Here is a 20,685-nt window from a genome sequence, read left to right as displayed (position 1 = left end):
CCCTGCTTTAGCGCCTAATGGCAGGTCAAGCGTAAATTGGGAGAGGGGGCGGTTTCCTCCTCTGGTGTGCTCTCTTCCCTTTCTCTTGTGGGGGTCAGGCACACAGCAAAGAAGAGCTGTAAGCTGCTCGAAGCAGCTTATAGTCACCTTCCCTTCCTCTCCCCACAAGACACCCTGTGAGTTAGAAGGAACTGAGAGAGTTCTGAGAGAACTGCTTTGCCAGACCAGCACTATCAGGACTGTGACTAGCCCAAGCTCCACGCAGCCGGTTGCGCATCGGGGAGCAGGGAATCCAACCCAGCTCGCCAGATCAGAAGCCGCCGCTCTTAACCACTGCCCCACGCTGGCTCTCTCCGCCTTGAACTGCAGGACTTGGTTGGGCCAGGGTTCCTTCTCCTCTTCTCGTGGCATTAGCTGGGGCTCCTTAGAGCAGCAGGACTGTTTGCTGCATGACACTTGTGCAGATCGAGCACGGAATATATCTTGGATGAGAGTGGGGAGGCCCTGGAGGCGATGGGGCCTCAGTCTCAACTTGGGTTTCTAAGTGAGTCAAATGGCCAATATTGGAGTGCTGCGGTATAGATAGAGCTCTGGTGCGGCCTCGTTTGGAGCCCTGTGTCCAGATCAAAAAGGACATTGCAGGCCTGGAAAGAGTACAAAGGAGGGCAATTGAGAGGAGTTGGAGGGGGGTTGCAGCCCTTTCCCTAGGAGGAAAGGCTACCTAAAGTCAGGTGAACTGCTAACAGGGACTGAAAGCTGTACCTATCAGTTTCATGTTTGGACCGAGTAAATGCTAGCAGGTGCTTGTGTCCTGTGGAGAGCATGCCCTAGAGTAGGGGTAGTCAACCTGTAGTCCATGGACTACAATCCCCATGAGCCCCTGCCCTAGAGGTTGGGGTGACAGAGGACGGCTTGCTGGCTATTAATCCATTGATGAATACGAGACATCATGATCTTCCCCAAAGATCCTTTGTCATCTGTAGAAGCCCCATGTTAGAACCGTTAAAAGGCTCGGCATCTTCTAGGTCGGGTAGTCAAACTGCGGCCCTCCAGATGTTCATGGACTACAATTCCCAGGAGCCCTTGCCAGCATTCGCTGGCGAATACTGGCAAGGGCTCCTGGGAATTGTAGTCCATGGACATCTGGAGGGCCGCAGTTTGACTACCCCTGTATTCTAGGTAACTGACAAGAGTATGAGTTCGCTTTCCAGGAGACTCTGAAATCATCTGTATAATTTATTACAGGATTAGAAAAATATTCCGGAAAACGAGTCTTGCTGACAAAGAAGCCCAAAAGACAGCAAATCAGTACATTATAAGGCATTCCGGGTGTCATCCAAAACACAGACGTTGGCAAATTGAGTAGACGGTAAATTATTTAGTTTTTTTGTTTGGTGGGAAGATAATTTAGCGGCATTTTCTTTTCTTCTCTGGGCAGGGCCGCTTGAGTTCTTCACTTCTTCAACGCTGCTGTCAACTCAGGAACCACCTAAAAAAACATTTTTGAAAAAAACAGGTAATTCTCTAGTTGTAAAGAAAATGGCATTCCTAAATTTGGGGTGTTAATGTAGCTTGTGAGCAACAATAGCTGGACGCCCAAGTCCTGCTTCTTGACACCGCTGAACTTTGGGGGTGGCCGTCAAATCACAGCTGACATGGCGATTTTCAGGGCAGGAGACATTCATAGGTGGTTGGCCATTGCCTGCTTCTACAGACCAACCCTGGGACTCCTCAGTGGTCTTCCCATCCAAGAATTAACCGGGCCAACCCTGCTTGGCTTCCAGGAGCTGACAATACCATGTTGTCTCATGCTACCAGGCCACAGCCAACTTACGGTGACCCTCTAGGGCAGGGGTGGCCAAGCTATGGCTCTCCAGATGTCCACGGACTAAAATTCCCATCAGGGGCTCACGGGAACTGTAGTCCATGACTATTTGGAGAGCCACAATTCAGCCACCCCCGTTGTAGGATTTTCAGGGCAAGAGATATTCCAAGGTGGCTTGCTATTACCTCCCTCTACATGGCGACCCTGAATCTTCCTGGCCAAACCCTGCTTAGCTTCTCAGAGCAGAAGGGACTGGGTTAGCCAAGGCCAGGAGTGGCCAAGCTGTGACTCTCCAGCTGTCCGCAGACTACAGTTCCCACGAGCCCCTGCCAGCGTTTGCAAACAGGAGAAGAGAACAGATTGAGCCGAACGAAGGAGTTGGCAGACCAATGCCAGCACTTGGCACCTGTGGGCAATCTGCCGCTTAACGCAACACTGGTCCTGCCACCCCGCGACTCTCCCTCGTCCTCCGAAGCACAGCTAGGCACGAAGAGCAGCTGGCGGCTTCAGCTACACCTGGAACCTTTTCGCGAGCTGCTCGTGTCGGGAGATCGGTTACCTTGTCTTTCCAGGGGCGGGCGGCTGCCCACGCTCGGAGCGATCCCCGCTGAACTCGCCAAGCTGATGAACAGAGCCGCTCAATTATTCAGCAGGGCTACATTTCCATTAGGTGGAAATAATGCGGGTCGTACAAAATTTATCAAGGAAATTGTCTACATGTTGTTTCTTCCGAATGTCGCTTTGTCTCCACCCTTATTAAAAGGCCCGTGTTTACTGCCGAGCCAGCAGGCATTAGTTGAGGCAGAGCATTAAGTGCTGGCAGGGTTTCTGCCGTCTCCCTTTGGTGGATACACCGGGCGTCCCTGCCCAGCCCCACAGATTACACGCTCCTCGGAAGGTGGGAGGGGAGGGGACGAGAAGAGAAGAGAAGCAAACGTTTTCTGGAAAATACATAACCCGTCTGCGGCATGAAGTGTTGTCATTCTGTGCTGGGAGACTGGCGTGATCTCACAGGATTTCAGAAGCTAAGCAGGGTCGGCCTTGGTTAGTACTTGTATGGGAGACTGCCAAGAAAGTCCAGGGTCGCTACACAATGGCCCACCACTTCCGCACGTCTCTTTACTAGCTCAGTCTCATCAGACCAGACTTGAGCCCTAGATGCCACCTAAGGAAGCTGTTCCTCACGGGGGCCGAGGGATTGCAGCAGGAAGTGGTGGCGGGTTGAAGCCCAAACAGCTTCAAGAGGAGATCAGGGAAATGGACAAAGCAGAGGTCCATGGGTGAGTCTCAGCCACAAAGTACAGATGGAACACTCTGTCTTGGGTACGGATGCTCCGTATTCTTGGGGCTCAGGGGACAATAGCGAAGTTCTGGTTGCACTGGTGGACCTCCTGCTGGCCCCGTGGATTTTGGCCCCTGTGCGATACAGTGTTGGGCTGGATGCACCGCTGGCCAAATCCAACATGGCTTCCCTTATGTCTGAGGAAGGGACGCTCTGGATTCATGGAGAGCAAGAGTGGGAGAGCTGAGATCCTGGCCGTGCTGGCGGACCTCTTAAAGGCACCTGGGTTTTGGCCGCTGTGTGACACATCACGCTGGACTGGGTGAGCCACTGGCCCGACCCAACATGGCTTCTCTCACGTCCTTATGATTGCCTGAGAGTAAGCAGCAGCGCAACACTCACCTTAAATAAGTCCGCTACCAAACCGTAATCTGCAACTTGAAATATCGGCGCTTCGGGGTCCTTGTTGATGGCCACTATGGTCTGGGAAGGGAATAAAGTGAAGTGAACTGCGGGACGCAGCTTCCCTCCCAAGTCACGAAAGTGTCCTATTATAGAGGGGAGGGGTTCTCTGGCATTTGACCCTACTGAGGATCGGGCCAGCCCCAGGGTCCACCCCCAAAATCTCCAGAGCTATCCTGAGAGCACAATCTATATTGCAAGCTAAAGACCGCAGGAATGCCATCGGCCTGTAAATATTAATGGCCAGACATTATAATTTTTACTGAATAATGCATCTTTGAAGGGGAAAGAAAATAATTTCTCACTCCGCAAGTGTGAGGAGAAGCAAGCAGGAAGGGTTCTCTACAAAGCCCTGTTTTCCACCTTGCTAAAAAGTGCAAATGAATTATAGATTTCACTTGTAGAAAGCTTCACCGACCACTTTTGAAAACAGCCTTAAGTGGGCACAATTGGGGGGGGGGGAGAGTTTCCCCACTCGGGAGGCTGTCGCTATGGTTACCGGGTGAAGGTTTAAAAAATATATATATATATACATAAATCTGACCTGTTTGAATAAATATAGCACCCCTGCCTGGGAAACAAAGTTTAAGCTCTGGTAAAAGAAGTGTACAATTTTAAACCGAGGGGAAAGCTGCAGCAGGGTCTCTGTCACCAGGAAAAGACTGCCGCCAACTCTTGTCTTGGCATAAAACAGAATACTGAGCTGGTTCCGTTGCTGATTTTGTCACTGACTTACGTGGTCACACGTGAAACTGCCTTACGCTGAATAAGGCCATCTCTCCATGAAGGTCGGTTTGGCCTGCTCAGACTAGCAGTTGCTCTCCAGGGTCCCAGATCCAGGCCTTCCCCATCCCCTCCTGCCTGGTCCTTTAACTGGAGATGCCGGGGATTGAACCTGGGACCTTCTGCCTGCCAAGCAGAGGCTCTGCCCCTGAGCCAGGGTCCCAGATCAAGGCCTTTCCTATCCCCTCCTGCCTGGTCCTTTAACTGGAGATGCCTGGGATTGAACCTGGGACCTTCTGCCTGCCAAGCAGAGGCTCTGCCCCTGAGCCAGGGTCCCAGATCAAGGCCTTCCCCATCCCCTCCTGCCTGGTCCTTTAACTGGAGATGCCTGGGATTGAACCTGGGACCTTCTGCCTGCCAAGCAGAGGCTCTGCCCCTGAGCCAGGGTCCCAGATCAAGGCCTTCCCCATCCCCTCCTGCCTGGTCCTTTCAACTGGAGATGCCGGGGATTGAACCTGGGACCTTCTGCCTGCCAAGCAGAGGCTCTGCCCCTGAGCCAGGGTCCCAGATCAAGGCCTTTCCTATCCCCTCCTGCCTGGTCCTTTAACTGGAGATGCCTGGGATTGAACCTGGGACCTTCTGCCTGCCAAGCAGAGGCTCTGCCCCTGAGCCAGGGTCCCAGATCAAGGCCTTCCCCATCCCCTCCTGCCTGGTCCTTTAACTGGAGATGCCTGGGATTGAACCTGGGACCTTCTGCCTGCCAAGCAGAGGCTCTGCCCCTGAGCCAGGGTCCCAGATCAAGGCCTTCCCCATCCCCTCCTGCCTGGTCCTTTCAACTGGAGATGCCGGGGATTGAACCTGGGACCTTCTGCCTGCCAAGCAGAGGCTCTGCCCCTGAGCCAGGGTCCCAGATCAAGGCCTCTCCCATCCCCTCCTGCCTGGTCCTTTCAGCTGGAGATGCCGGGGATTGGACCTGGGACCTCCTGCCTGCCAAGCAGAGGCTCTGCCCCTGGGCCAGGGTCCCAGATCAAGGCCTTTCCCATCCCCTCCTGCCTGGTCCTTTAAGTGGAGATGCCGGGGATTGAACCTGGGACCTCCTGCCTGCCAAGCAGAGGCTCTGCCCCTGAGCCAGGGTCCCAGATCAAGGCCTTCCCCATCCCCTCCTGCCTGGTCCTTTAACTGGAGATGCCGGGGATTGAACCTGGGACCTCCTGCCTGCCAAGCAGAGGCTCTGCCCCTGAGCCAGGGTCCCAGATCAAGGCCTTCCCCATCCCCTCCTGCCTGGTCCTTTAACTGGAGATGCCGGGGATTGAACCTGGGACCTCCTGCCTGCCAAGTAGAGGCTCTGCCCCTGAGCCACAGTCCTTCTCCCATCGGTAGTGAGTAAGCAGGGCCAAAGAGATCCAGTCTAGATGGGAAACAGAACTAATAACTTCCAGTCCAAGTCCCCATTTTCCTGGGCTTCTCATTTGTGCGGTGCTAAACTGAATGCACACAGAAAATACGCACACTGCCCTAGTCATGCGACTACAGACGGGGGAGCGTCATGTACTCTTGGTATGCATGGCTGCAACTCCTGAAAGGGGCTACAATCCTACCATGTTGGAAAATAAAAGCACAATTTTGCATCGACACACTGCAAACGGGCAAAATCGCTTTCTCCCTATCATGTTTCAACAGGGATCCATAGCAGGAGGGTAAAAAATCCAGATTAAAAACTGCTTTAATTCACCCTCCAGAGGAAGAGCCAGGGGGGAAAAATTTCTCTTTTAAAAATCAAGAAGATGTCTTCCAGTGGCTTATATGGGAAAGTGCCAGGTTCCCCCCCCCTTCCTTGAGATGCCTGCTGAAAACTACTCAGCTACTAATGAGTTAAGCCCTTTAAAGTTTTATCATCATTTTATAATCGGTTTCCATTTGAATGAATAAATGTCGGTACGTCAAGTGCGTCTTTGACTTTATGGAGGAGCGGGCCCATAATTCAAATCGCACATTCTTATGCATGAATTCATGTGTCAGGTTCTGAAATCTATGCACGTAAGACTACGATATTGCATTCTGATCTGGGCTGTTTCGTTGAAGCTATAAATTGGCGTCCGTGCGCGTGTGTGTTTTTTTAAACAAATGGTTCCAGCCTCCTGCAATAGGCGCATTTCAGACCTGTATGTGCTAAGAACATGCTCCCAGATTGTGTTTTAGAGTGAATTTCCCAGAACAGCAAATATCTCAACGTCCTTGTTGTTTCGGTGGCTTCTACACCCCAAATCGTATTTCGTTACTTACTGAACGCCCCACCCTTTCTGGATCATATTGACTCACTCTGGATAATCCCAGTGAGATTATTTACAGAGAACAAAAACAAATTATTTGCACATCCGCAACGTGTTTACGACTGGGGAAAAAACACCTAAATAAATAAATTAAAAGGGAGATTCGTCCTTGGCTTTAGCCACACCCAATTGGCTGCTCTAAGCAATAAGCGGACTGTCTCTTCCAGGGTGGCTTCTGTTAAAAGTCACAGGTAGCCCTGGTTAAAGGAAAGTACATGCCGAATTTGTCCACAAGCACCCTCAGGTATGCACTTTGTCCCTTCTGGCTTTTCTTTTTTGAAATATTTTTCATAGCCCACCCTTCCCGGTGAATTAAAGCATCTTGATGTTTCATGCTGGATTTTCTTCCCTTCTGCTATAGATCCCTGTTGAAACGACAGTGAGAAAGCAATTCTGCCTATCTGCGGTGGGTAGATGTAATTTTGGTTACTCATGACCAAAGGGGCATCCTGGCCAAACCAGGAGTTTTCCTCCCTCACTAACCACGACTCCAAGCCAAGGTCAAGGCTTAAATTTCAGATTTTTTGGGGGGGAGGGTTAAATTGTGATTAATCCACACACCTGGATTCATACATCACAAGAAGCCAGAATCAGCATTGCACCAAATGTCTCAATAACGAAACAGAAAGTGTGCAGGTTAGCTGGGCAACAAGCTGGTTTCGAGTACATCCTTGCCTTAATGCGATGTCCCAGTGTAAGAAAATCAGAAGGCTGGATCAGCTCATTGGTCCGTCTAGTCCAGCCTCCTGTCTCACGCCGTGTCCAAACCATTCCTCTGGAGGACCAAGAACAGGGCAGAGAGGCCGAGGACTTCCTCCAATGTTGCCTCTTAGCTCTGGGATTCAGAGGTTTAGTGCCTCTGAATGTGGAGGCTCCCCTTTGAAAGCTGTCTACGCCTGTGCAAGTGAAATGCAGCCGCAAGTCCATTCACACACGCAGGCGATTTACCTTACTGTCTTTCATTCCTGCTAGATGTTGGATCGCTCCGGAGATCCCAACGGCAATATACAGCTCCTGAAAGAGAACGTTAGAAAGCTGAAAAGGTACGTGTGGAAAACCGACCCTGCAGGCCAAACTCTTCCACAGCGCCTTAATACCACCCTGCTTTTGGGGTGTTGGTCCGAAGCAGCAGAGTAAAAACCAAGTTTTGTTCACGCTTACGCCTTGAAATAAAGGTTTATGCCTTGCATAAAACTTGGTTGGCCTTAAGAGGTGCCACTAGAATTTTCAGAATTCTTGTCTGGGAATTTAATTCGACAAGCCTAATAGGGAACATTGCAAGCCAGCGTTGGATAGAGTGTTGAACTGGTTATCTGGGAGACCCAGGGAAGTATCCCCCTCTGCCAGGGAAGCTCACTGGGTGTCTTTGGGCCAGTCACAGCCTCTCAGCCTGACCTACCTCGCAGGGTTGTCGTCAGGCTAAAAATAAGAGGAAAGATTTCACTGGAGATGCCGAGGATTGAACCGGAGACCTTCAGCATGTCAAGCAGAGGCTCTGCCACTGAGGCTCCCCGTGGGAGAGAAAGGCGAGGTACAAATAACTAACTTAATAATTTAAACAATAACTACTCCCTCTTTTTTAAAAATATTATTGTTCTATTCAGTTTATTGACCGTTCCGCCTCTGCTAGCGGGCTCAGGGCAGTCCACAACTTTTAAAACCGACGTTCAATGAATACGAAGGTCCAACAGAAGTCATTAAACGGATCGTACTAAAAAGGTTTCTTTTGCCTTTCGCTGGACCGCTGTCTTTGGTCGGTCAGCATCGTCTTGCTGGCAATTCCCGTCCCGCCATAAGGACATTTGTGTTCAAACGCCAAGGACTACCACACCATCTGTCTTAATGTTTGTCCGTGCGAGGACATCTGCCTGTCGCCCCAAGAAAGGGGTATCAAATGCCAGTCGGCAGCTTTCCGGGGGGTGGGGGTGGGAGTCACACACCTCTTGTTCATCGTTCGTACGCTGACGTGGCAGGATTTAGGACAGTTGGAAAGATCGTGTGTAGAGCACATCAAGAAACGGGGGGAGAATAGAAATGGGACCCAAACCAACCCTCCCGGCCAGCCCCACCTCTCTCTGACCCACGTGGGGACCAGCCACCGAGCCTGAATGGACGGCGCCATGCCAGGCATTAACCCAAGAACCTCGAGGTGTGCAAATCTCAACAAGCCTACCTTCCCGGGTATTTCTCCTTTTCCCCCTTCCATTTTTTTTTTTTAAGCAATAAGAAACACCCACGCGATCAAGAGCCATTAATGCAACGCTGCCATTTCGGCCGCTTTCCGAAAAATCCCGCTAGAAATCTACTGCCCAACCTGGAAGTGGTTCTCCCTGCTAAACGGCCAACGGGGTCGAACGGCTTCATCCCCCCCCCTCCCACCCGTATGCGGACCCTTTTCGCTTTAAGAACTTCTATGGGGTCTTTGATCGGCCGGGTCACGTGACCTACTCTTAAGGAGCCTTCGTAGGGTGTCTGCTTGAGATGGGGCCATGCAGCGTTTCTTTCCGCCCCCCTCCAGGGAGCGGCACGTCAATTGCTTTCAGCTAAATGCACTCTCATATGAATATTTTAGTACAATTTAATGTTCCTGCGCCAACCCCCGAGGAGTTCTCTCGGAGTTAAAAGCCACGCCGGATAATGCAGGATGAAAGGGGGCCGGGGCTTGGTCTTTCGCCGGCTTTTTAGCCGGGCGGAGAAAGATAAAGGGCCTGGAAAAATCCGACAGCGCACACAAAAAGCGCCCTTTGAAGTTTGCGGCCGGGAGAGCCACTTTTCAACGCTGGGGCTTGTCGGGGAGAATCGGACGATGGGGCAGCATCTCGATTCTACCACCACCACCCCCCAAACCGACAGCCGAGAGAACCACGCCCGTTCGTCGGATCCGAAAGCTACTTAAATCGAATGAAGGCCGAGAGCGTGCACCGGTTTACCGTGCGTATGTCTGCAGCTGTCTGGAGCAAAGGGGCACCAGAAGGCATCTTTCGGAACGCCCAGGCTGTTAGCTATTATGGTGTTGATCCGTGGGCAGATTTTGAGCAAGGAGTCCCGCGAGACAGCCTCGTCCCTGCGGATACACAACCCCTGACTCACAGAGGGCTTTCAAAGGCAACAACTGACATCTTGAAATTGAGTTGCAAGGCCGATCCTGCTGCACCTTACGCAACAGAGCAGGAAGAAGTGGCGTCACCCACCCAGCCCACAGGAGCTGCAAAACAATACACACGCACACGCGCCCCCTCCCGAACAATGTTGTTCTGCTATCACATGTTAAGTTCACCAAACCGCGGTTCATGATCAAGCAGCCAATCAGAAACCGGGGGGGTACGGCAGGTTCTCAAGCTGCGGTTTGTCAAAGCGTCTGAGAAAGCAGCTGCTACCGCCAGGTTTCTCTGGCTTTCACTGTCAACCTTCGTACTGCAAACTGTGGTTCGGCACAGTGTCCAAATTCAAGCCCTGACCGGCACATGGCTCCACTGAGGAAGGCCGAGGGAAGCCTCTTTTAAGGGTTTAAGCTGTTTTTCAATGCATAGCTTCGGTGAACGTTGCTGATGTACTTACAGGTGCCACAATCTTGCCTGTCTGTCCGACTTGCATATCGTTGGGGACAAAGCCTGCGTCAACAGCTGCACGAGAGGCTCCAACTGGAAGGGAGAAAAGGCCACCTTAAAGCCTGGCTTCAGAGGGGAGCCAAGTCGGTTTGCAGTCAAAGACCTGGATTCGAATCCAGCAGCGCCATTAAGGCCAACAAGATTTTTCTGGATAGACAACGGGAACTTTGATTCTTGAAATCTTATGCCCAAGATATCGTTAGTCTTTAAGCTGCTCTTGGACTCAGATCTCGCTTTAAAGTACTGGTCAGGAGAAGTTAATACTTTCTTACACAAAGAGTTTTGTGTTTTAGATACAAAGAACTGCTTCTGAGAGCCAGCTTGGTGTGTTGGTTAAGAGCGGCAGCCTCTACTCGGGAGAACTGGGTTTGATTCCCCACTGCAGCCAGTCCCAGTTCTCCGAGAGCTGTTCTTGCAGAGCAGTTCTCACAGAGCTCTCTCAGCCCCATCTGCTTCACAGGTATCTGTTGCCGGGGGAGGAAGGGAAGGAGTCTCAAATTTGAAACTCCTTCCGGTAGTAAAAACCAGGATACAGAAGCCCAGCTCTTCTTTTTTGTAAAATGTTTACTGACTAATTCCCCACCCCTCCCCTGGGTATAATTGGCTTAATTCTTTTCAGATAAAAGGTGGTAATATAAGTTCAGGGTGCAGGAAAAGAATAGGGCATGATAGGGTATATTCAAAGCTGGCACTATGGTTCTAGGTATAAACATTTGATTAAATGCAGGGAGAAAAGGTGAAAAATGTAAGGCTACTTTGGCACTTCAAAAAGTCAACAACAGTAGGCCTCTCTTGTACAAAGTACGGCAGCGTTCAGTCGATTTTCACGCCGCTAAAGACCAGCCATCTGTCCACCCCCCTCCCCAGGGGACAGACAGCAACCCCCCCCCCCCGCCCCGTATCATAACCAAGACTTATGCCGCGATCATGTTTTGGAAAGCCAGTAGGAAAACCCTGTTCACCTGCCGCGTGCAGCTGGTCGGCAAGGTCGTAGAGTAGCTTGAAATTGTCTCCGCTCTTCAAGCCTCGTCCTTGAAAACAAAACGCGAAACACAGGACGTGGGACGGGGAAATCGGAAAACATCAAAAATATACAAGTAGAAGACTGGACAATGAAAATGGCGGTATTTGTTGAAACGGCGACACGGGCCGCTAGGACAAACTAGATTCTTTCGCATTTCCCGGCCTCCGACGAGGCATTACAGAACGGAAGCGTTAATCGTAAGGCGTGACAGCACAAAAAATGGTATTGAGTATTAGAGTGCATTAGCGGTTTACCAATGATCCCCCCCCTCTCGTTTTTATCCACTTACCCCCCGACACAACAACCTTGGCGCTGGTCAACTCCGGACGGTCGCTTTTGGTCAAGGTTTGCTTGATCCATTCGGACCGGCTGACGGGCGGAGGAGCCGAGACTGTTTCCAGACATAAAAAATATTTAGAGATTCATATTTCCAAAACTCTGTAGAGTACAAAGCCATCATGTCCGAGCCCAAATTCAATACTCTATTGACCTCCATTTTGATTGCCCCCCCCCAGCCTGTTTTATTGATATTTGCCTTTGAAGAAAACATCATTCATATCCAAAGCTCTGAAGGAAGTTTGACTTCATGTCCAGTTTTTATATCGGTGCTCCCATTTTGTCTTCAGCTCTAAATATAGTTCGGGGTCCCTAGCTTTTTCAAGCCCATGGGCATTTTGGGAGTTCTGACTCAGGATGGTGCGCGCAAGCTCAAGATGGCGGCCCTGGGAGGCGGAGCCAACCACAGAATACCAAGGACTGGGGCTCTGCAGAACTCTTAATAGTAAATCTTCCAATATTTCAGGCGGAAGCTCTGCTTCAAGGGATGACTTATCAATGAAGGGACCCCAGCCCTGAACTGCGAAGAACACTGTGTGCTAGAGCAAGGCCAAAAAAACTCTAGGACACTGGCAACGTATTTGGGGGGAGAGCATTGCAAGGAAAGAAAACCCCTAAAACTTGCCAAGCGGGTAACGTTGAGGCTGCATCTCGACCAGGATGTCTGTCGGCTTGAGCGGAAGGCAACTTCACCAGCGGAACACTCACCTTTTTCTAAGCTTCCGCTGCCGCCGCTTAGGGACGCCGCCTCAAAGGAGGTGCCCCGGACAGAGAACACTTTCACCTTCTCTTCACACTTCACGGTGCACAGGGCGTTTCCTGCAAGGGGATCACAGTGAGGGCCGCCATTTCACCCACTGGCTCCTAACGCTAGCAAAGGACTATATGGCTGATGCTTAGACGGCCACCTTGAGAAGCCTGGAAGTGATTTAGTGGCTAGACTGCTGGACTGTGAGGCCAAATCCCTGTGCCGCCAGGAACCTCACTTCCCGATTCAGAGTTGATTGGCTGATCTCACTTCCTGACTCAGTGTTGGTTGGCTGAGCTCACTTCCTGATTCAGTGTTAATTGGCTGATCTCACTTCCTGATTAGTATTGATTGGCTGGGCATTCTGCTCTAACTTCCTGACTCAGTGTTGATTGGCTGGGCCTTGTGAGCTCACTTCATGACTCAGGGTTGATTGGCTGATCTCACTTCCTGATTAGTATTGATTGGCTGGGCATTCTGCTCTAACTTCCTGACTCAGTGTTGATTGGCTGGGCCTTGTGAGCTCACTTCATGACTCAGGGTTGATTGGCTGATCTCACTTCCTGATTAGTATTGATTGGCTGGGCATTCTGCTCTAACTTCCTGACTCAGTGTTGATTGGCTGGGCCTTGTGAGCTCACTTCATGATTCAGGGTTGATTGGCTCATCTCACTTCCTGATTAGCATTGATTGGCTGGGCATTATGCTCTAACTTCCTGACTCAGTGTTGATTGGCTCATCTCACTTCCTGATTAGTATTGATTGGCTGGGCATTATGCTCTAACTTCCTGACTCAGTGTTGATTGGCTCATCTCACTTCCTGATTAGTATTGATTGGCTGGGCATTATGCTCTAACTTCCTGACTCAGTGTTGATTGGCTGGGGCTTGTGAGGTCTCTTCCTGACTCAGGGTTGACTGGCTGATCTGAGTTCCTGATCAGTTCTGATTGGCTGGGCATTATGATCTCGCTTCCTGACTGAGTGTCGATTGGCTGAGACTTGTGATCTCACTTCCTGACTGAGTTTTGATTGGCTGGGGATTGTGATCTCACTTCCTGTCTCAGAGTTCCAGCTATGGAAGCCTTGGACAATTCAAGTCTCTGTATTACTTGTAGGTTCTTTCTACAAGCCAGGTTGGTATAAACAATCGAGAAGAAACAAGAAACTCTGTGATTATTTTTTTATAAAGGACAAAATGATTCTAAGAGGGGAATTATTGCCTGAGAAATAGAAATCTATCACTCCCCAAAGTCTGGAAAACATTGACAATGGGAGGAAAGAAACCCCTGCTGCAACCAAACATCAAGAAACAAAAGCTAATGGTTTCATGTCCGAAATTAAATTACGTGATCAGACAAGCAGGGGAGGGGGGGCAGACATCAAGGGCTGGAAAATAATCAGAGAAAGTCAATTAAATATTACTAATAATCGCATCACCGTCTCCCTAACGAAGAAAAATAACCTGGGGGGATTGCTGCAATCGGAGCTAATGTAACCCATATTAAATAAAGAGAATCATCGGAGCGGCTGAACATTTTGCAAAATCTGATCAGGAGTGCATTAACGGAAACACAATACATGGGAGGAACGCTGGCTGATTCCGTTACTTAAAGGGCTCTGTTTTCTCCGGACTTTGGACTGCAATCCTCCAGTGCAGGGGATGATCCTATTAATCAGGGCGGGAATCTGTTTCCACACCATCAACCAGGTACGAGACAGGTGAAAGAAGCTCCAATTCTGGACAGCACATAACCTTTTTGGTCTCTCAAGGCGCTACTGGACTCGAAAGTAGGTTTTTCGGGGCAGTCCAACCCAGCTACCCAACTGAAGCAAAACTAAATACAAAATACAACACCTGTGTGTGGCATGGCCTGTGCAATAAAGCGTAAGGAATTGTCATTTCAATGAACTCAAAAACTGGATTGGCGGAAATCTTCTAAATAAGCTTCTAGATCGATTGTTTTAATTTCTCAAAGCCCAGGATGACCAGGTACCCCGGCCATGAACCTGTCTGTCCCCGACGGAAACAATCAAAACCACGAAGCTCACCCCACGAAAACCTTGTTGGGCTTTAAGCCGAAACAGCCGACCGCCTCACAAACGCTCACCTGCATAGATCGTCCTCACAAACGTGTCGGGGGACTTAATCTCGATTATATCGGAAACCGGGGCCACGTCGAGCTTGGCTGCCAATCTTGGAAGGAGACTCTAAACGTTTTTTTGGGAAAAAAAAGAAAATTATATCTAAAGGACAGGAACCCAGAGAGGAAATCAGGAAATGAGATCAGCCAATCAACACGGAGTCAGGAAGTGAGCTCACAAGCCCCCAGCCAATCAACACCTCGACAGGAAGTTCAAACATCTCTCCTCTGCCTTATGCACTGAATGAGTCTCCGGCACACAGTCTATTACAGCAAGAGAATAGACAACCAAGCGGCCTGCTTCTAAAACCTTTTTGGGAATGCAAGATCTTGACCTGCAGCCGGTCAATCCGGGCTGCTAAGCGCCTGATCTCCTTCCCATAACCGGTTTTAAGGGGCGCTGAATTCTGTCATCTGCTCACCTTCCCAAAGGCAGACGCTCCGGCACAGATGTGTGAGTAATTAAACTGCGTCTGAGCCGCCAGGATCAGCGGTGTTAACTCCTCTGGGGGAACAAGACAAATCGGTCAGGGCACATTCCAGCAACAACTACAGAGAATCTCAGTTGCTAACAAAGAGACAGGTCTCACCGGGCAAAAATCCTTTGTAGGCCTCATGTTGGGCGAGAAGAACTTTGGAGACACCTGGAACCTGGCTCAGGTCCTGAGCTACCTGCAGGGGGGGAGCGGACTGCGTTAGTCAACTGCACACAATGAAAAAGAACTCCACAGCTAAGAGGAGGAGCCGAAACGAAAAAGCAGAGGGGAGAGGGGACAACTGAGGAATGACCGAGATTCACACAGAATCGGTTCCGGTTCAGGATCGGCTCATCCAAGCGACCCAAACCTGACTTCCGCCTCAGAACCCAAGCTCAAAATTCAACCACGCTCCAGCGGGAAGGATTCAGCTTCTCGCATCCAGTTTCTTCAGCCATTAATGCTCATACTATCGAAACACAGGTGCTCTTCGTAGGCCGTTGCCTTACCTTTTCGCAGTTGGTCCCGGCAACCAAGCAAGAGATTTCTCCTCCCACCTGCTTGGCCGCGGTGATGGCATTCAAGGTGATGGGTGTCAGAGCCTCGTTTGTGTGTTCCGCTATCACCAGGGTACTCTGAAACCTGAGCGAGACCTTTGGGGAATAAGAGAAGATGGGGAGATGTTTTATGACAGGGGTAGTCAACCTGTGGTCCTCCAGATGTCCATGGCTACAATTCCCATGGGAACTGTAGTCCATGAACTTCTGGAGGACCACAGTTTGACTACCCCTGCTTTATGAGATGTTAGGGTTAGCTTTAAGGTCAGGGGCAGCTTTAAGTCCAACAAGGGTTATACCCAGAACTAAACTTTGTCAGTCCCGAAGGTGCCCCTGGACTCACACTTTGTTCTATTGCTCCGGGCCAACACGACAACCAACCTAAAGCTACATACTCTGTCCTAACATGGGTAGCTCAATCTCATCAGATCTCAGAAGCAAAGCAAGGTCGGGCCTGGTTAGTGCTGGATCGCCAGCCTTAAAACCAACAAACCATTTTTAACGGTTAACTCAAGGCTTAAGGGTTAAGCAATCCCTCCCCGGGTCTCCCAAGAACTGTCTGAACCTCTTCCAACGTCTGCACACTTGCCCTGCCCGGCGCATTTCACCTTACAATCTTGTACAAACAGCAAAATCTCGCTCAGCGCTTCCAAGTGTCGTTTGCAAGGGGTGCATTGCACAATTGACGGGACCCAGGACCATGCTTGTGTGGAATCAGGAGTCCCAATTTACGAAGGGTGGCCGTGGTGATTTGTCACACGCAACGGCGGTTCAGGCTACAGCTTGTAAGTGCGCCTGGAGCGGCGTAAGACACACTTCTCGTTCGATCTGAACGCACGCAACGCTCCTTTGCATGATTTAAGCTTTTTTAAATCGCGGGGGAGTGAATTACCAGTAACAAACTGCTTAGGGCTAATATATCTCAAACAGCGTATTTTTGATGATGTTTCAGACACCATTCCCCGCAAAAGTTATGGAGGCCCACCGTCGGCGCCTGGCGAATAAATCCATGCTTTGGTGGCAGCGGGCCCATGTTCACGCTGAAATTTATGGCCCTGTCGTAGGGCAAAACGCACGGAACTTCGGAAAAGAGTCAGGCTGAAGTTTCCAAGCTAAGGGAAGCACATTTTTTAGGAGGCAATCTAGGGCCTGGCGGAGAGGATACATAGCTGAGTTGGGCTTCTCTGCTTCCCTGGCGTACCGCGCTTGTTTCTAGAGTTAAAAGTTAAACATTTAAAGAGCGTTTTGCAAGATCATGGCTTTGGCTTGCTATGTGTTCCGCTTTCAGCCCTGCAGAGGTTCGAGCAGACATTTTGGACATACGCTTAAGTCAAATGGTATAATTCAAAAGAGACGACTCACAAGCGATGTGTTTTAAATTTGTTTTTGTCTGGAGTAAAGCTGTGCATGTCTGAACTGGAAATCTAGCTGCAATACTTTGTGACTTGGCCTCCTACACGCCACCCAACCATTTCCCAGCAGATTCTTTCGAGGTGCCACTCAGAATCCGGGGAGCTTTCTCAGTACGGAAAACCCAGCGCTTGGTACGGGGAACCGACCTTAATGCAACACACACCAGACTGGCAATGGAAGGAATGAAGAGGATTGGGAGAAGGACGACAGTGAGCTAGTGGCTGGCAAAACGTATTAAACTGTTCCCTTTTTAAAAAAAAAAACAATCTCACTTTTGACTTTCCACTTTGGCAAACAAGTGGGGGGGGGGGAAGAAAATTCCAGCTCCCCCAGGAGCCAAAATCACATCTTGCAACACAGGCCCAGTTTGTCCCTCACCAATGCCACACTCAAAAAGCTTATATTTATTTATTTTGGAATCTTGCACACCACCTCTCCCAAGGCCTGCTCAAGACTGTAACCCAAAACCAAGTGATACAGCAAACCGCAAAAGGAGAAAGCCAGTGTGGAACTGCAGACTACACCCTGGAAGGCCCAGGTTCGAATCCCCGCTTTGCCACAGAACCTCAGTGGGTGACCTTGGGCCCTTCGCAGCCTAGCGAATATCACTGGGTTGTTATGAAGCAAGGAAAAAAAGGACACAGGCTGCTTTGGGCTTTATGGGGGGAGAGGAAAGCAGAGTATGCATCTTATTTACTTTATTATTATACCTTGCCTTTCTCTCCAATGGGCATCATTTTCTCCCATGTTTATCCCCACAACAACCCTGCGAGGCAGGTCAGGCTGAGAACATCAGACTGCCGCAACGTCATCCAGCGGTCTTCTGTAGGAGAGCAGGGATTCAAACCCAGGTCTCTTACACCCCAGTCCAACACTCTCACGCTGGCTTGTTTGACAATGTATTTTCACACTGTTTTCCGGCGTAAGCCACCTTGGGGGCCCTGGCGGGGCAGGAAAACATAAACCTCGCAAACAAAGCGAAACATAAACCTTGCAAATGAAACTGAGCATAAACACTGCAAGCATAGCAAAACAGAAATGTTGCAAAGCGAAACCTTTTGCACCCTTGCCCGCTAAGTGAAACATACATCTTGCAAGTAGAGGGAGAAATAGAGCCTGTGACCATAACAAGCACTACCCCTCCTTGCCTCTCCTGCAAAACCACCACCAAATTGGGGTCTGGGGGCACCTTTAAGGCCAACCAAACGACTCAAGGTCCAGGCTTTCTTTGCCCTGCAGCTCCAGACCCACCGGACTCAATGCCAAGCGCTCTTGGGCTGCTGCCCCTGCCTGCAAGCTGCAGCCTGGGAGGCACAAGGGGCATGACCCGCGCCCAGCCCCTTCCCAGAGAGGTCAGCGTGACCTTGGCCCCACTGGGCAGGCGGCCTACACTGCAGGGGGGTGGGGCAGCAGCCTTGGGGGCGGGGCGCGGGGTGGCCCCGCCCCTTCCGCAGCAGGCAGACAGCCGCAGAGGCCGGGTCCCCCTCGGCCTCCCGCCCGGGAACTCACCACTGTCCGCCGCAGCCGCGGCGCCCGCAGCAACCCCCGAAGCATGGCCGATCGTCCGTCTTCGCCCCGTCCAGCCGCCCCACCGGGCACGCATGCGCACAGCGGCCGGTGGTGGAATCCCGCGGGATCGCCGAGAAGGGCGCAAAGGCGGCGCGGCAGCGGGGAGGTCTCGCGAGATCTCCTCCAGGCGTCCATTACGACTGCGGGCAGCGAAGCCTGCGTGGCGAGCGGCGCTTCTCATTGGCTGGCGGCGCTGCCCAATCAGAAAAGAGAGGCGGTGTTCTATTTCGAGGCCGGCTTTGACAAGTCCTACCTCGCGTGGTTGTAGTCGGGACTACCGCAGCCCTGCAAGGTAGGCACAGCCGGAGCTAAGGTGGCCGCCAAAGGTGACCGGATCCCCGCGGTTTGCGCCTCAGTTTCCCGCACAAGCCCCTCTAGGTTTTTCTCTCCTCCTAAAGCAGAGAGGTGGAGATCGGGGGACTGGGTTGATCCCTCACTCTCCTTCCACATGCTGCCAGCTGGGTGACCTTGAGCCAGCCGCTGTTCTCGCAGAGCAGTTCTCGCAGAGCAGTTCTCTTGGAGCTTTCTCAGCCTACCTCACAGGGTGCTTGTGGGAAGAGGAAGAGAACGGTGTTTGTAAACCCCTTTGGGACTCCCACTGGGGCATAACAAACCAGCTCTTCTTCCTAAATTCCCCCCCTCCCCCAGCATAGATTTTTGATGCATAAAGACTTCTTGTGATTTATTCTCTGTGGGAAAAGGGAAATGCAAAATCCTTTGCTTCCCAACCTGAAACAAGGCACCCTTCCGCACGAGCTGAATAACGCACTTCCAATGCCCCTTGGCGACCATTCACAAGTGGGTTTTGCCGTCTCACGCCTCTTTTTTGGAAGCTCTGTTGGGTGACATTTCGCCAAGGGCCCCTTTGCTTCTTTCTTCCTCTTCCTTGCATCTTCCTTCACTCCGTCTGCCTGTAGGTGCTGGAACCACATACGAAGCCCAGGCCCAGACACTGAGGCTTCCTCCAGGACTGCGACCGCCAAGCTGCGACCTGGCAGCTTCAAAGAGGAGCCACGCCACCCCGGCCTAGCATGGTACCCCCATTTTCGAAAGACAGATTTACAAGTCCGTCAGCTGACGCCCTTCCTCGGAGGCCACCCAAGCCCCATTAAAGTCTGCAGAGCCCCTTTCAGGAGGGGGGTAGCCCCTGGTGCGGCCTTCATAATTTACGAGCTTGCGAGCGTTTTGAAGGAACGGAGCGTCTCTTGCTCGGGATTTGGATTTCACGGGCCAATATGAAAATGATTAGGAGACCGCGTCCCTGGGAATGTGGTTCGCATTTCGGGCAGACGGAGAAAGCAGATGACGCAGTTCGGTTCCAAAAAGCGGTTATGTGCCTGATCCTGCTTTGGATCACTTTTGTGTGGAGTCCGAGCTGAGGGAATCTGGGCAGGATTGAACCCAAAGGGATTCCACTGGCCCACTGCACGGTCCCTGGTTCTGTGCCACAACAAACTGGAAAGCCCTTAAGATAGATCTAAGTGGGTCGCCGTGTGGGCCTGAAGCAGCAGGACAAAATTTGAGTCCAGGGGCAGCTTTCAGGCCAACAAAGTTTCATTCACATTTTTATTCAAGCCTCTTGCGAAATTCTTTCCCAGTCCTGGCAGCAGATTCCTTTTCCGGCCTGAAGATGCCAAAGGCTCTTGCAGTGGCCTTTGGTGACATTTGGGGGGTTAGTGCAGAGAAAGAGCATGACGGAATACTTAAATCTGATGCGAACATCTCCACTTGTGTGTAAGTCTTCTTCTTTTTTCCGTGATGTGATTTGTGTAAGTCTTCTTCTTTTTTCCGTGATGTGATGGCCATTTTGCGGCCAAATCTGCGGACTTCCCTCTCCATGCTGTGACAGTCTGTTTTAAGGGGTTTGCATGCATTTTTTGGTCTCTCTTTACATCTCCTCAACGAAGAATGCTTCCAGTTTACAGCGGGCTGGTTCATTTTGGCTTCCTTTAAGGCAGGCTTTCTCAACCGGGGCTTCATTTATTCATTTATTTAATTCGTTAGAACAACCTCCCAGCTATGTCAAAATAACAAGTGGGTGATCCAAACGAGATAACAAAATTTACAAAAATACGATGACAATTTAAAAGCATATTTGGCGTTCCCCAACCATATTCTGCACGATCCCACCACTTCTGGGGTTTCTCAGTAGTAAAAAAAGTTGATAAAAGTAGTTTTAGGGGAACATCCC

At 50.7% G+C, this 20,685-nt stretch overlaps 1 protein-coding gene across 1 annotated transcript; it reads right to left on the bottom strand.

The window, feature by feature from the left end:
• Positions 1-1,213: 1,213 nt before the first annotated feature.
• On the bottom strand, positions 1,214-18,659 carry ETFA (electron transfer flavoprotein subunit alpha). The gene is made up of 12 exons (XM_077317466.1): positions 18,435-18,659; positions 15,465-15,608; positions 15,070-15,151; positions 14,902-14,984; positions 14,447-14,546; positions 12,299-12,409; positions 11,544-11,645; positions 11,193-11,261; positions 10,181-10,263; positions 7,571-7,636; positions 3,510-3,590; positions 1,214-1,489 (listed from the first exon to the last, which is right to left on the bottom strand). Exons 1-12 carry the CDS (start codon positions 18,627-18,629, stop codon positions 1,454-1,456), a joined length of 1,152 nt encoding a protein of 383 aa, XP_077173581.1. The 5' UTR covers positions 18,630-18,659; the 3' UTR covers positions 1,214-1,453.
• Between the last annotated feature and the right edge of the window lie 2,026 nt (positions 18,660-20,685).

The sequence above is a fragment of the Paroedura picta genome, chromosome 18, assembly GCF_049243985.1.
Source record: "Paroedura picta isolate Pp20150507F chromosome 18, Ppicta_v3.0, whole genome shotgun sequence".
NCBI lineage: Eukaryota > Metazoa > Chordata > Lepidosauria > Squamata > Gekkonidae > Paroedura > Paroedura picta.
This window is presented reverse-complemented; position numbering and strand designations above follow the sequence as displayed.

What these genes read in the sequence shown, in the direction of transcription:
- ETFA (XM_077317466.1), bottom strand. Translation starts at nt 18,629, where the DNA reads ATGGACGCCTGGAGGAGATCTCGCGAGACCTCCCCGCTGCCGCGCCGC. An exon ending in CGCGGCTGCGGCGGACAGTG is followed by an intron (nt 15,609 to 18,434) that starts GTGAGTTCCCGG and finishes TATTCCCCAAAG; the next exon opens with GTCTCGCTCAGGTTTCAGAG. An exon ending in CAGGCAAGATTGTGGCACCT is followed by an intron (nt 7,637 to 10,180) that starts GTAAGTACATCA and finishes GTTCTCTTTCAG; the next exon opens with GAGCTGTATATTGCCGTTGG.